Source organism: Mesoplodon bidens (assembly GCF_964165515.1).
Source record: "Mesoplodon bidens genome assembly, chromosome: 17".
In the NCBI taxonomy this organism is placed as follows: Eukaryota; Metazoa; Chordata; class Mammalia; order Artiodactyla; family Ziphiidae; genus Mesoplodon; species Mesoplodon bidens.
The window spans coordinates 25,383,527-25,396,652 of record NC_138174.1 but is presented as its reverse complement, the minus strand read 5'-3'; the positions used below and the strand labels follow the sequence as shown (position 1 = coordinate 25,396,652).

The following is a 13,126-nucleotide window of genomic DNA, read 5'->3' as shown; positions in this document are numbered from 1 at the left end:
AGCCCCTCAGTTCTAGGATCAGCACCAAGAAACTAAATAAAGAGCTACCAATGTTCTCTTTTCATGGATAAATTCAAGTTTCCTGAATGTGGTATTTATCATCTATAATTCCTTGTATTTACCTGCTATATTTTCCTTTCAATATTGACAAAATTAAACATGTTATTTTTAAAAGTCTGAAAAAAATATATATATATATAAATAAAATAATGATTTTCAGATTCAGGGTTGGACTGACAGTTTATAACTCAATGAATATAAGCCTTTTAATTTTACAAAACATTAGAAACTAAATATAAACGTAGTACTTAAAGCAAAAGTTCTTTTTCTCAATCAAATGAATGAAATGATCATTTATACACCTCTCCCTATTCCTATTCAATCCAGAGAAGCAACAAAATCATTTTCCTCTTCATTATTAAGATTATAACCAGATTTCCAAGAAATCTGTAGTTCTTTGAAATTTACCTTAACTTTCCATTAGAATATTATAACATTTATTATCCTAAATATTTCCTAAACAGTTCACACTCTCTTTTAGACTGAAGATTTCCAAGAATCTACAAAATTCTTCATTGATTCCAAATCCTCAGCTGGCAAAAATATTGAATGACTATCACTCTTAAGTAACTGTACAAGGAAATGTGGAAGATACAATAGTATAGGACATGACCTTTTTCCTTATCTATTGGTAACAGATACTTAGATACTGTCTAAGACAATAACAAAGTGATCAGTTTTACGGTATAGAGCAGACTGACTACAGGCACTGTACATCATTATAAGTTAGGAAGCCTTCCTGAAGAGATGGGTTTAGGCTGAGTCATTTAAGATAGCTAGGATTTAAATACTTCGAGAGGAAGAGAGAGAAATTAAAGCAAGAATAATAGTAGAAGCAAGGGCATGAGAAGAAGTATTATGCATTTAAAGAAAATGAGATAATTAGTCTATACCATTAGAAAGCAAAATGTGTAATAGCTAAATATTATTATAATAATATCATATTAAGTAATTTGCTTTACAAATTGACTAATGTGGCTGACTGCGTCCCCAAGGGAGGAATCCCACAATAGGAATGGAAGGCATGGACTGCTGAAGGAGCAGAGATTAGAGACAATTCCTGAATGATGCTTTCAAAGAAGTTCTGGATCTTGGATTATACACTAGTCAGCTCCTCTCAATTAGGAAAAACTCCCAACAAAGCACATTTTCTCCCATAAAATACTGGCTAACACTGGAAGTCCCTACAACCTGCCAAGCCAGAAGAGAACCTCCTTCTTCCAGATATGAAAGATGTATCTGCAGAATTCCAACCTTCTGGGCTCCATTCCCTCAGCTAATATCTTTGAACCCAAATATCTATAGGTCACAGGGAGGACAAGGAACAAGAAGACAGCCAACATAAAAAGAGGCAAGGATTTTAATCTAGGCTGAATTTCTCTAACAGCAATTTAACCCTTATGGAGTCTTCCTCTTTTAAAGGCTTTAAGCTTTTCCTCTTAAGGCCAGTGCTCACATTTCTGAGTTAGCACAAAAAAGCACTCTAGAGCACCTGAATAGGTTTTTGACCAGTTTTTTAATTCTAAAAGTAGGTGTCCTTTTCATTTTCATATCAAGATACACAAAACTTCATTAGGAGATTCACAGTCTTTGTTAGGAAACTACTTCCCCTAATTATAATGAAAAGTAAATCAATTAAATTTTAATTATACATTCTATCAAAAACAAGTGCTTAACTGACAAAGGATTAATCTCCAAAATTTACAAGCAACTCATGCAGCTCAATACCAAAAAAACAAACAGGGCTTCCCTGGCGGCGCAGTGGTTGAGAGCTGATGCAGGGGACGCGGGTTCGTGCCCCGGTCCGGGAAGATCCCACATGCCGTGGAGCGGCTGGGCCCGTGAGCCATGGCCGTTGAGCCTGCGCGTCCAGAGCCTGTGCTCCACAACGGGAGAGGCCACAAAAGTGAGAGGCCTGTGTACCACCCCCCAAAAAAAATCTACAAACAATAAATGCTGGAGAGGTTGTGGAGAAAAGTGAACCCTCCTGCAATGTTGGTGGGAATGTAAATTGATACCGCCACTATGGAGAACAGTATGGAGGCTCCTTAAAAAACTAAAAATAGTACTACCATACGACCCAGCAATCCCACTACTGGGCATATACCCTGAGAAAACCATAATTCAAAAAGAGTCATGGCAAATGGATAAAGAAGATGTGGTAAATATATACAATGGAATACTACTCAGCCATAAAAAGGAACAAAAATTGGGTCATTTGTAGAGACGTGAATGGATCTGGAGACTGTCACAGAGAGTGAAGTAAGTCAGAAAGAGAAAAACAAATATCGTATATTAACGCATATATGTGGAACCTAGAAAAATGGTACAGATGAACTGGTTTGCAGGGCAGATATTGAGACACAGATGTAGAGAACAAACGTATGGACACCAAGCGGGGAAAGCGGCAGGGGGGTGGTGGTGGTGGTGTGATGAATTGGGGGATTGGGATTGACAAGTAAACACTGATGTGTATAAAATGTATGACTAATAAGAACCTGCTGTATAAAAAAATAAATAAAATTAAATTTAAAAACAAAAGAGTCATGTACCACAATGTTCATTGCAGCTCTATTTACAATACCCAGGACATGGAAGCAACCTAAGTGTCCATCAACAGATGAATGGATAAAGAAGATGTGGCACATATATACAATGGAGTATTACTCAGCCATAAAAAAAATGAAATTGAGTTATTTGTAGTGAGGTGGATGGACCTAGAGTCTGTCATACAGAGTGAAGTAAGTCAGAAAGAGAAAAACAAATACCTTATGCTAACACATATATATGGAATCTAAAAAAAAAAAAAAGTCATGAAGAACCTAGGGCAAGACGGGAATAAAAATGCAGACCTACTAGAGAAGGGACTTGAGGACACAGGGAAGGGGAAGGGTAAGCTGTGACAAAGTGAGAGAGTGGCATGGACATATATACACTACCAAATGTAAAATAGATAGCTAGTGGGAAGCAGTCGCATAGCACAAGGAGATCAGCTCAGTGCTTTAGGACCAGCTAGAAGGGTGGGAGGGAGGGAGACGCAAGATGGGAGAGATACGGGGATACATGTATATGTACAACTGATTCACTTTGTTATAAAGCAGAAACTAACACACCATTGTAAAGCAATTATACTCCAATAAAAACGTTAAAAGAATTTTAAAAAAACAAGTGCTTAAAAGTCCAATTCCTCCATAATAGTTAAAACCAGAAAAGATAAATACTTCAAAAAGTCTAGCAAAATGATTAAAATAAGGCATTGTAACACTTGCTCTTAAAAACTTAAGCCTCCTATTTAAAATCTTGTAGATTTAAGGCATAGTAGAAAAGCATACTGCAGGACTTCCCTGGTGGTGCAGTGGTTGAGAATCTGCCTGCCAGTGGAGGAGACACGGGTTTGAGCCCTGGTCCAGGAAGAGCTCACATGCCCCAGAGCAACTAAGCCTGTGCGCCACAACTACTGGGCCTGTGCTCTAGAGCCCGTGAGCCACAACTACTGAGCCCGCATACCACAACTACTGAAGCCTGCGTGCCTAGAGCCCACGCTCTACAACAAGAGAAGCCAACGCAATGAGAAGTCCGCACATGGCAACGAAGAGTAGCCCCCACTCACCGCAACTAGAGAAAGCCCGTGCACAGCAACGAAGACCCAACAACGAAGACCCAATGCAGCCAAAAATAAATAAATAAATAAATAAATTTTTTTTGAAAAAAGAAGAAAAGCATATTGCTCCTCTGTCAAGGCTTTGAAATTCTATGAATTGAAGAAAATATCCTCCTAAAACTAAATTTTTGAAAAAATCAGGCAAGTAAGGCACAGATAACTCCATAATTAATTACCATCTTCTAAACATTTATATAACTCTAAATGTTCATTTATATAAATAAGTTTTATAAATATTTTAAAGTCTACTGGGTTGATGAAAATGATAAAATTAGTATGTATAATTATTCAGTTGCCTATCAATTAAGAAAATACAATGAGAATTTCAAATCACTTCTTTGTCAAGCTTTGCATAATGAAAAATTTCAAACATATACAAACATATAGGAAATCATATTTATAATGAACTGAATGTGTCAAGGGCCCAGCTTCAATACTTAACAGTCAATCTTCCTTAATCTATACTCCCTGGCCCAACACAGATACAGGATTATTTCAAAGTGAACCCCAGAGAGCCTATCATTCAATTGTAAATATTACAGTATATAGACAATACCATGATCACATCTTTTAAAAATCACTCTTTAAATCAGATATCCAATTAATATTGAAATTTCTGTCTCAGATTTTTTTTAATCTGAAAAAGTTGGTTTGTTAACCAGATTTCAAACAAAGTTCATGCATTACATTTGGTGGCACGTCCCTTCCTTAGTATTTGGGTTTTTTCCATTTTTGTTGTTTATCTTAGGAGAAACAGGGTCATCTGTTTGTAGTTTCCCACATTCTAAATTTTGCTGGTTATATATCTGTGGTGTCACTTACCAAATCCCTCCCCCTGTGTATTTCCTGTAAACTGCTGGTTACATCTAGAAGATTGATTCGATTTGCATTCAATTCTTTGGCAAGAATACTTCAAAGGTGATGCTGTGTGATTCACTGGGCCTTTTGAAGGTAGGTAGATCTTCCTTCAGTACTGCGAGGATTGAGAAGCAGGTTCAGGTGTTGCCAGCCTGATCTATCCAGCATAAAATTCTCCATCAGCCTTTTACCTAATGGCTTTAGAAGTTACTGATGATAGTTACCTAGATGCACTATTTCATTAGGGATTTCAAAATGGTGATAATTCTAACCTTATCATTCCTCTAGCATTTATTAGCTAGAATTCTCTATAAGGAAGAACTTTGTCATAAACTATCTGGTTACCCTGAGCCATGGTTCACACAATAAGGGCAAATTAAACACTTGGTTCTTTTTCCGTTATTTACTGATTTTCGGAATAATAAATGGGATCTTTCAAAAGTGACCACCGGGACTTCCCTGGTAGTCCAGTGGTTACAACTCTATGCTCCTAGTGCAGGGGGCCGAGGTTCAACCCCTGGTCGGGGAACTAGATCCCGCATGCCCCAACTAAGAGCCCGCATGCCACAAATAAAGATCCCGCATGCTACAACTAAAAGATCCTTCGTACCGCAACTAAGACCCGGCGCAGCCAAATAAATAAATAAGTAAGTAAGTATTTAAGAAAAAAAAAGTGACCACTAAGTTTGAAAGATTTTTATTAGCTTTTGGTTTTATCTATTATAAAATCTATTTATTTTATTTATTTTTGGCTGTGTTGGGTCTTCATTGCTGGGCGCGGGCTTTCTCTAGTTGTGGAGAGCAGGGGCTACTTGTTGCTGTGGTGCGCGGGCTTCTCATTGCTGTGGCTTCTCTTGCTGCGGAGCACGGGCTCTAGGCACGTGGGTTTCAGTAGTTGCAGCATGCGGGCTCAGTAGTTGTGGCTCACGGGCTCTAGAGCACAGGCTCAGTAGTTGTGGCACACAGGCTTAGTTGCTCCGCGGCATGTGGGATCTTCCCAGACCAGCGCTCGAACCCGTGTCTCCTGCATTGGCAGGCGGATTCTTAACCACCGTGCCACCAGGGAAACCCATATCTTTCTATTTTTAAATGTAAGCAAACACATACATATCATTTATATTCTTTCCCCTATCTTAAATAATAGGTAACCATTCATGCTGTACTGACCCTTGCTTTTTAAACTTCATATACACTAGAAATCATTCCACAACTACATATAGAAATCATGCTACCTTCTGAATTTCAAAAACGTAAGGCAAGTTAAATGTGGTTAATATCAGTAATCTAATTTGTAAAACTTTGTTTATTCCACTTAGCTTCAGTGCTTAGGTCAGGAAATACAAAATAAATTGGTGGCTCCTACGTGAAACAGGAATGAAAACCAAAAAAAAGTACAACTAAGCTTTTAAAAATATAAAGAAAATGTTTGCCCTTCATTAAATGGATTACAAAAATTTCTTGTAAGCAACAATAAAACCCATAAGCCTTTTTTCCTTCCAATTTTATTAAGATTATAATTGACATACAGCATTGTGTAAGTTTAAGGTGTACAGCATGATCTGACTTATGTACATCGTGAAATGATTATCACAATAAGTTTAGTGAACACCCATCATCTCATAGATACAAAATTAAAGAAACACAAAAAATTTTTCTTGTGATAAGAACTGAGGAATTACTCTTTTAACAACTTTTACATATAACATATAGCAGTGTTAATTATATTTATCATATTGTACATTATATCCCTAGTACTTTTTTATCTTCTAACTGGATGTTTGTGCCTTTTGACCACCTTGGTCCAATTCCCATTCCCCCCACCCCTGCCTCTGGTAACCACAAATCTGATCTCATTTTCTATGAGTTTGTTTATTTGTTTTCGAAGTACACCTGACCTACAACACTGTTAGTTCCTCAACATAGTGATGTGGTATTGCTATACATATCAAAATGATCACCACAATATGTCTAGTTAAGACACATCATCATACAAAGATATTACCTAGTTATTTACTGTATTCTCCACACTGCATATGGCAATATACATATTAAGTTGTTGATCACTTAATTTCAAACGCATTTTAACCCTGCATTTTTACTCCCCAACTCCACATTTACTATTTCTGACATCATGTTTTACGTCTTTCTGTTTTGTGTATCCCTTAACTACTCATTGTGAATACAGATGGTTTTATGATGTTTGTCTTTTAACCTTCCTACTAGCTTTATACATGGCTGATTTACTCCCTTTACTGTATATTTGCTTTTACCAATGAGATTTTTCCTTTCATAATTTTTCCTTTCATAATTTTCATATTTCTTGTTGTGACCTTTTTTGGTTAGAGAAATCCCTTTATCATTTCTTGTAAAGCTGGTTTGTTGGTGCTGAACTCTTTTAACTTTTGCTTGTCTGTAAAACTTGATCTCTCCATCAAACCTGAATGAAAGCCTTGCTGGGTAGAGTATTCTTGGTTGTAGGTTCTCCCCTTTCACCACTTTAAATATATTGAGCCACTCCCTTCTGGCCTGCAGGGTTTCTGCTAAAAAGTCAGCTCATAGCCTTATGGGAGTTTCTTTGTATGTAACTTGTTGCTTTTCCCTTGCTGCTTTTAAATTTTTCTCTTTAATTTCTGCCACTTTAATTACAATGTGTCTTGTTGTGGTCCTCTTTGGGTTGATCCTGTTTGGGACTCTCTGTGCTTCCTGGACATGGATGTCTGTGTCCTTTCCCAGGTCAGGAAAGTTTTCAGCTATTATGTATTCAAACATGTTCTCTGCCCCTTTCTCTGTCTCTTCTCCTCTGGAACCCCTATAATGCAAATACTAGTACGCTTGATGTTGTCTGAGAGGTCTCTTAAACTGTCTCATTTCTTTCTATAATTTTTTCCTTTTTCTGTTCAACTTCAGTGATTTCCACTACTCTTGACTCCCAGCTCACTGATCTGTTCCTCTGGGTCATTTAGTCTACTGTTAATTCCTTCCAGTGTATTTTTCATTTCAGTTACTGTACTCTTCATCTGTTTGGTTGTTCTTTACATTTTCTAACTCTTTATTAAAAACTTCTAACTTCTTGCTCTGTGCACCCATTCTTCTCCACAGTTCCTTGAACATGTTTACGATCATCATCTTGAACTCTTCATAGGGCAGGCTGCCTATCTCCACTCAGTTCTTCTGGGGTTTTATCTTTTTCCTTCATTTGGAAGATATTCCTCTGTCACTTCATTTTATTTAACTTGCTCTTTTTATTTCTATGTATTTGGTAGGTTGGTTACATTTCCCAATCTTGGAGAAGTGGTCTTCTGTAGGTGCCGTCCTATGCACCCCAGCAGTGGTCTCCCCTCTGGTCACCAGAGCTATGTGTTCTGGGGTGCTCCCTAGTGGACTGCGTGGGTCCTTCTGTTGTGATAGGCTAACTATTGTGGATGGTCTGGTAGGTGTGGCTGGCCTGTGGTCCAGTTGTTTGCCAGGTCCTGCCTTGCGCAGAGGCTGCCAGGGACCCCAGGTGGTCCCAGGGCTAGTGTTGGCTGACAAGTGCACAGAGCCAGGTTCTAGAGTGGGTAGTTGTGGGGCTCAGGATCCCAAGATCTAGTGTCAGCCTGCTGGTGGGCAGGGCCAGTTCCTGACACGGCTAGCCGTGGGGTCCAGGGTGTCCAAAAGCTGCTGTTGGCCCACCTGTGAGTGGGGCTGGATCCCGGATAGCTGGCTGAGGGGTCCAAAGGGGTCCATCTCCTTTAATAATTTCAGTTTTAGACTCAAGACTGGTAATGGAAGGATCTCCACATAGATAAAGCTCATAGTCAAATGCTTTTCATAAATTTTTAATAGCATAGCCTTGTTTCAAAGGAAATGTTATATAAAACCCCAACATATAAACAGATAAAAATAGTATTTTATCATTATACATTTTAAAGGTTAAAATTTATATCAAACTTGATATGAGATAAATAAATGATAAAAATGAAAGTGTTTAGGCTTCCCTGGTGGTGCAGTGGTTGGGAGTCCGCCTGCCGATGCAGGGGACACGGGTTCGTGCCCCGGTCCGGGAGGATCCCACGTGCCGCGGAGCGGCTGGGCCCGTGAGCCATGGCTGCGGGGCCTGCGCATCCGGAGCCTGTGCTCCGCAACGGGAGAGCAGTGAGAGGCCCGCGTACCACAAACAAACAAAAAAAAAATGAAAGTGTTCTGATGAACATGAAAATTTGAAATCAGGGGTTATCGATGACAGCTGCCATCTAATATAACTCTCAAGTCCATAAAAATAGTTTGATCTTTTTATTTAAAATTTTAAACAGAATCAAAATTATGGGACACAGTATAATGAATTCTCACATATCCATTCTCAGCATCAATCATTATCAAAACATAATCAATCTTTTTTCATCCATACTCCACTTACTGCTCAAGGTCCCCTCAAACACACCCTGACCCCCAGGCTTACTCTGAAGGAATCCATGACACTGTATTTTATCTCTAAGTATTTGAGCATATGTATCTAAAAGATAAAGAATCTAACACAATGCTGTTATCATGTCTAAAAATATTAAAAATATTCCTTATAATCTGAAGTGCTACCTAGGTCTCATAATTAGTTTATAAACTGTCCTATCCCCATCACCATCTTCCCTGTAGTTTCTCAAAAGCGCAGTACTCTCCCCTCCCCCACTCTGGACTAAGGAGGGCTATAAGATCCTTTCATTTCTCATGACATGACTCGAACAAGTACAGAAGAGTTAAACAAAGGTTTGGGTTGGAAGTTAGGAAAGGCAAGAAAGAAGAAACACACAAATAGCAAATCTGATTTTCAAGATGTGGCTTATTTTCTGGATCCATTCCATACCAGTTCTATTTTCCAGGAAGGAAGGAGCTTGTCTGCATCATGTCATCAGCTATCTTCAAGTCTAAGCCCAAGAGAGTGAAGCACTGGAAGGAAGAAATAATTCCTTCTCCTAAAGATCCAAGATCTGCTTTCCTAGTCTCCATTTCTTCTTTGAGGACCAATATCTTCCTTGGTGACTAAAACCAGGAATAAACACTCCTTCAGGGGAGACCCTGGTTCCCAACCCACAAAGCGTGTAGCCTTACCCTAAGGCATCAAGAAAGTAGGTCAGAACACACTGTGGCGAAAACCCCATTAGCTACACAACACACACATGCATAGTGGTGGTCTTTCTGTTATACAAAACATGAAGTACACAGTCAGTGATGAGTTGAAACCTCTAATATGATTAATCCAACTGTCTTATTGATAAGTGAGAAACAAATATAGATTTATCAAAAACTTTCATTGGGGGCTTCCCTGGTGGCGCAGTGGTTGAGAGTCCGCCTGCCGATGCAGGGGACACGGGTTCGTGCCCCGGTCTGGGAGGATCCCGCGTGCCGCGGAGCGGCTGGGCCCGTGAGCCATGGCTGCTAGGCCTGCGCGTCCAGAGCCTGTGCTTCGCGACGGGGGAGGCCGCGGCAGTGAGAGGCCCACATACCGCAAAAAAAAAAAAAAAAAAAAAACTTTCATTGGGTTGCTCTGAACAAAAATGTGAATATATGAGAACATGCTTTGTAAAAAATAAGAGGACAGTACAAAAACTAAGTGTTGTTCATCAACGTTATCAATGACTCAGTCACGGGGTGCATGACATAAGCAAGTCATTTAACTTCTCTAATTTAAGTTTTCTTTTTCTGCTGTGAGAATTAAATCCGTACTTTTTAAAAAAATCTACTATGTTAATATGATACAATGATAAGAAGACAATGCCATTTTGGAGGTATTTTTGCCCAAAATGGATTATCTCATTCCAATCATGAGAAAATATCACAGAAACCAAATTGAGGGGCATTGTACAGTGTCTGACCAGTACTCCTCAAAAGCATCAAGGTCATGAGAGACAAGGAAAGACAGAGGAACTGTCATAGACTGGAAGCGACTAGGAAAAATTACCAACTAATTGCAATGTGAGATTCAAGATAGGATCCTGGAATAGAAAAAGGATGTTAGTGTGAAATGCGTGGAATAAAGTCCAGGTTTAGTTGATAATACTGTGACTAATGTTAATCTCTGGTTTTTAATTAATTAATTTATTTATTTATTTATTTTTTTGCGGTACGCGGGCTTCTCACTGTTGTGGCCTCTCCCGTTGCGGAGCGCAGGCTCAGCGGCCATGGCTCACGGGCCCAGCCGCTCCGCAGCATGTGGGATCTTCCCGAACCGGGACATGAACCCGTGTCCCCTGCATCGGCAGGCGGACTCTCAACCACTGCACCACCAGGGAAGCCCTAATCTCTGGTTTTTAATTTAAGAATAAACATTCAGAGCTTCCCTGGTGGTGCAGTGGTTAAAAATCTGCCTGCCAATGCAGGGGATACAGGTTCGAGCCCTGGTCTGGGAAGATCCCACGTGCGGTGTAGCAACTGAGCCCATACGCCACAACTACTGAGGCTGCGTGCCACAACTACTGAAGCCTGCGCACCTAGAGCCTGTGCTCCGCAACAAGAGAAGCCCGCGCACCACAACGAAGAGTAGCCCCTACTCGTGAGAAAGCCAGCACGCAGCAACAAAGACCCAACGCGGCCATAAATAAATAAATAAATAAAACTTAAAAAAAAAAAAAAGAGTAAATATTCAAATAATCTTTGCTTCTAAGTAATTAACTTTCTCAAACACCTCCAACATCTCTGGCCAAGATATATGAATGTAAATGTATAAAATTACAAATGCATGCACCAGTTTCTAAAACTGATGGAAAAAAGCACCACCTCACCACTTACATTCAGTGTGAAATATCCTACTAGTTCTGACTGAACAAATCTTTAAAGCTCGGCACCTTATCCTACATTTGGGTCATGGCCTCCTATTTTGCTTCCTGCGGCAGCAGTTACAAAAGAATATTCCTATCTTTTGCCCTGCAAACAACCTCTCATTAATTTGTTATCAGGAGTACAGAGCTAGGCACACAAACAGTGTTCAGTGAAAACCTGGTGAACCGAGTTGGTTTGGTTCCTCTTACACACCTTCTATTTCGTCACGTTCATCTCTGTCTATTTAGGAAAGAAGCAGGAGGAGATAAGTGAGCACTACGAAGCACAGGCAGATGAGAAAGAAAACGTCATTTCCTTCTTCCCACAGGGCTCTAGCTTCCGCCGGTAACGGAGTTACTCAAAACCGAGTCAAGAACTTTTTATATCCCCCAAATCACAGGGCTAACCCACTGACTAAAACTATGCTGAAGGAAGGTGCTGTCAGAGGCTCACACACCTGTAAGGGTGATGTCGTCGTCATCCTCGTCGATGATTTCCTCTTCGGCGACATCCAAGGAGCTCTCAGTGATCATGTCATTGGGCTCCTCCACACAGGCTAGACCCGCATAGCTATTGAGAATATCAGCACCAGGAACGTGTTCCACAATGACGGCAGGAAAAATAGCTGGATCACCAAGCTGGGAGGGGTGAAGGAAAAAAAATAATTAACAAAGTTTTGCTTTTGTTAAATACAACCCAAATTATTTTACACAATTTAGTTTTCACATCATCAGCTACTTGTATATTGACAAGCTTTCTAGGATACAGAGAATATATATCTACTAAGACCAAATAAAACTTTCATTACCAATTTTGGGTCTTAACAGCCAAGTTTTCATTGGGAAATTCCATAAAAGTATGTTTTTAAAGCTCACTAAATTAAAAAATCTAGTATCATTAATGCATAAGAAGTGGATACAAATGAAATGTACAATTAAATAAAATCTCAGCAAAAGTTTCTTTGACAGAAAAAAATCTGTGAGCTTAATAAATATTACACTGTCACTTGGCACACAGGCCGTGTTTAACAACTAACTGCTTTTGATTCAGTTGGGAAAATTAACTTTCACTTTCTATCTGGTTATAAGATCAGGGAAGTCGAGAACTGGAAGAACTCTAGTCTAGCCATCTCATTTTACAGATCAGGAAACTGAGGAAGAGAGGATTTTTAACAGCCTACTCAAAAATCAGTTAATTAGTCACGAAAAAATTCAATGTTAAAAGTGAAAGCCAAATAAAAAAATGTTTTGAATGTACCTAAGTATACATGAATCATAATACTATATAATAAGGGCTAGCTATAAAAGAATTACTTTTTAAATATAGTAAAAATGCTGACATTTATTAACTTGTTTTATATTGCTCTACTTGTCATATGGTAAGGGTTCTGTTCATTTGTTACACTTTCATAGTAACATTTCTCTGCAAATCATCATCTCCTAAAACACTAATATACACTAAATTTACAGTCTATTGATGAAAAAAAATCGATTAAGATGTCATTACATTTCTCTTTTACTTTAAAAATTTAAAAACTTCAGACTTTAAAAAGTTGTAAAAGTAGTACAAAGAATTCTCCTACAACCTTCATCCACATTCCCCAAATTTTAACCCTTAATCATGTCTATCATCCTCTTTCTATATTATCATTTCTATATCTATAGTTTTTCTGACTTATTTGAAAGTGGTAGACATACTGCTCCTTTAACCCTAAATATTTAAGTATATATTTTCTAAATATATGACCAGTATCTTATA

The 13,126-nt window shown here is 38.8% G+C and overlaps 1 protein-coding gene across 5 annotated transcripts in view; it reads right to left on the bottom strand.

The window, feature by feature from the left end:
• The window catches only part of ELF1 (E74 like ETS transcription factor 1), a 106,394-nt gene that overhangs the window by 20,607 nt on the left and 72,661 nt on the right, over positions 1 to 13,126 (bottom strand). For all 5 annotated transcript variants that reach the window (XM_081215133.1, XM_081215132.1, XM_081215136.1 and 2 more), the window contains exon 3: positions 11,826 to 12,006. In XM_081215133.1, the coding sequence (XP_081071259.1) occupies positions 11,826 to 12,006 (181 nt within the window). The remainder of the gene's footprint in view (positions 1 to 11,825; positions 12,007 to 13,126) is intronic.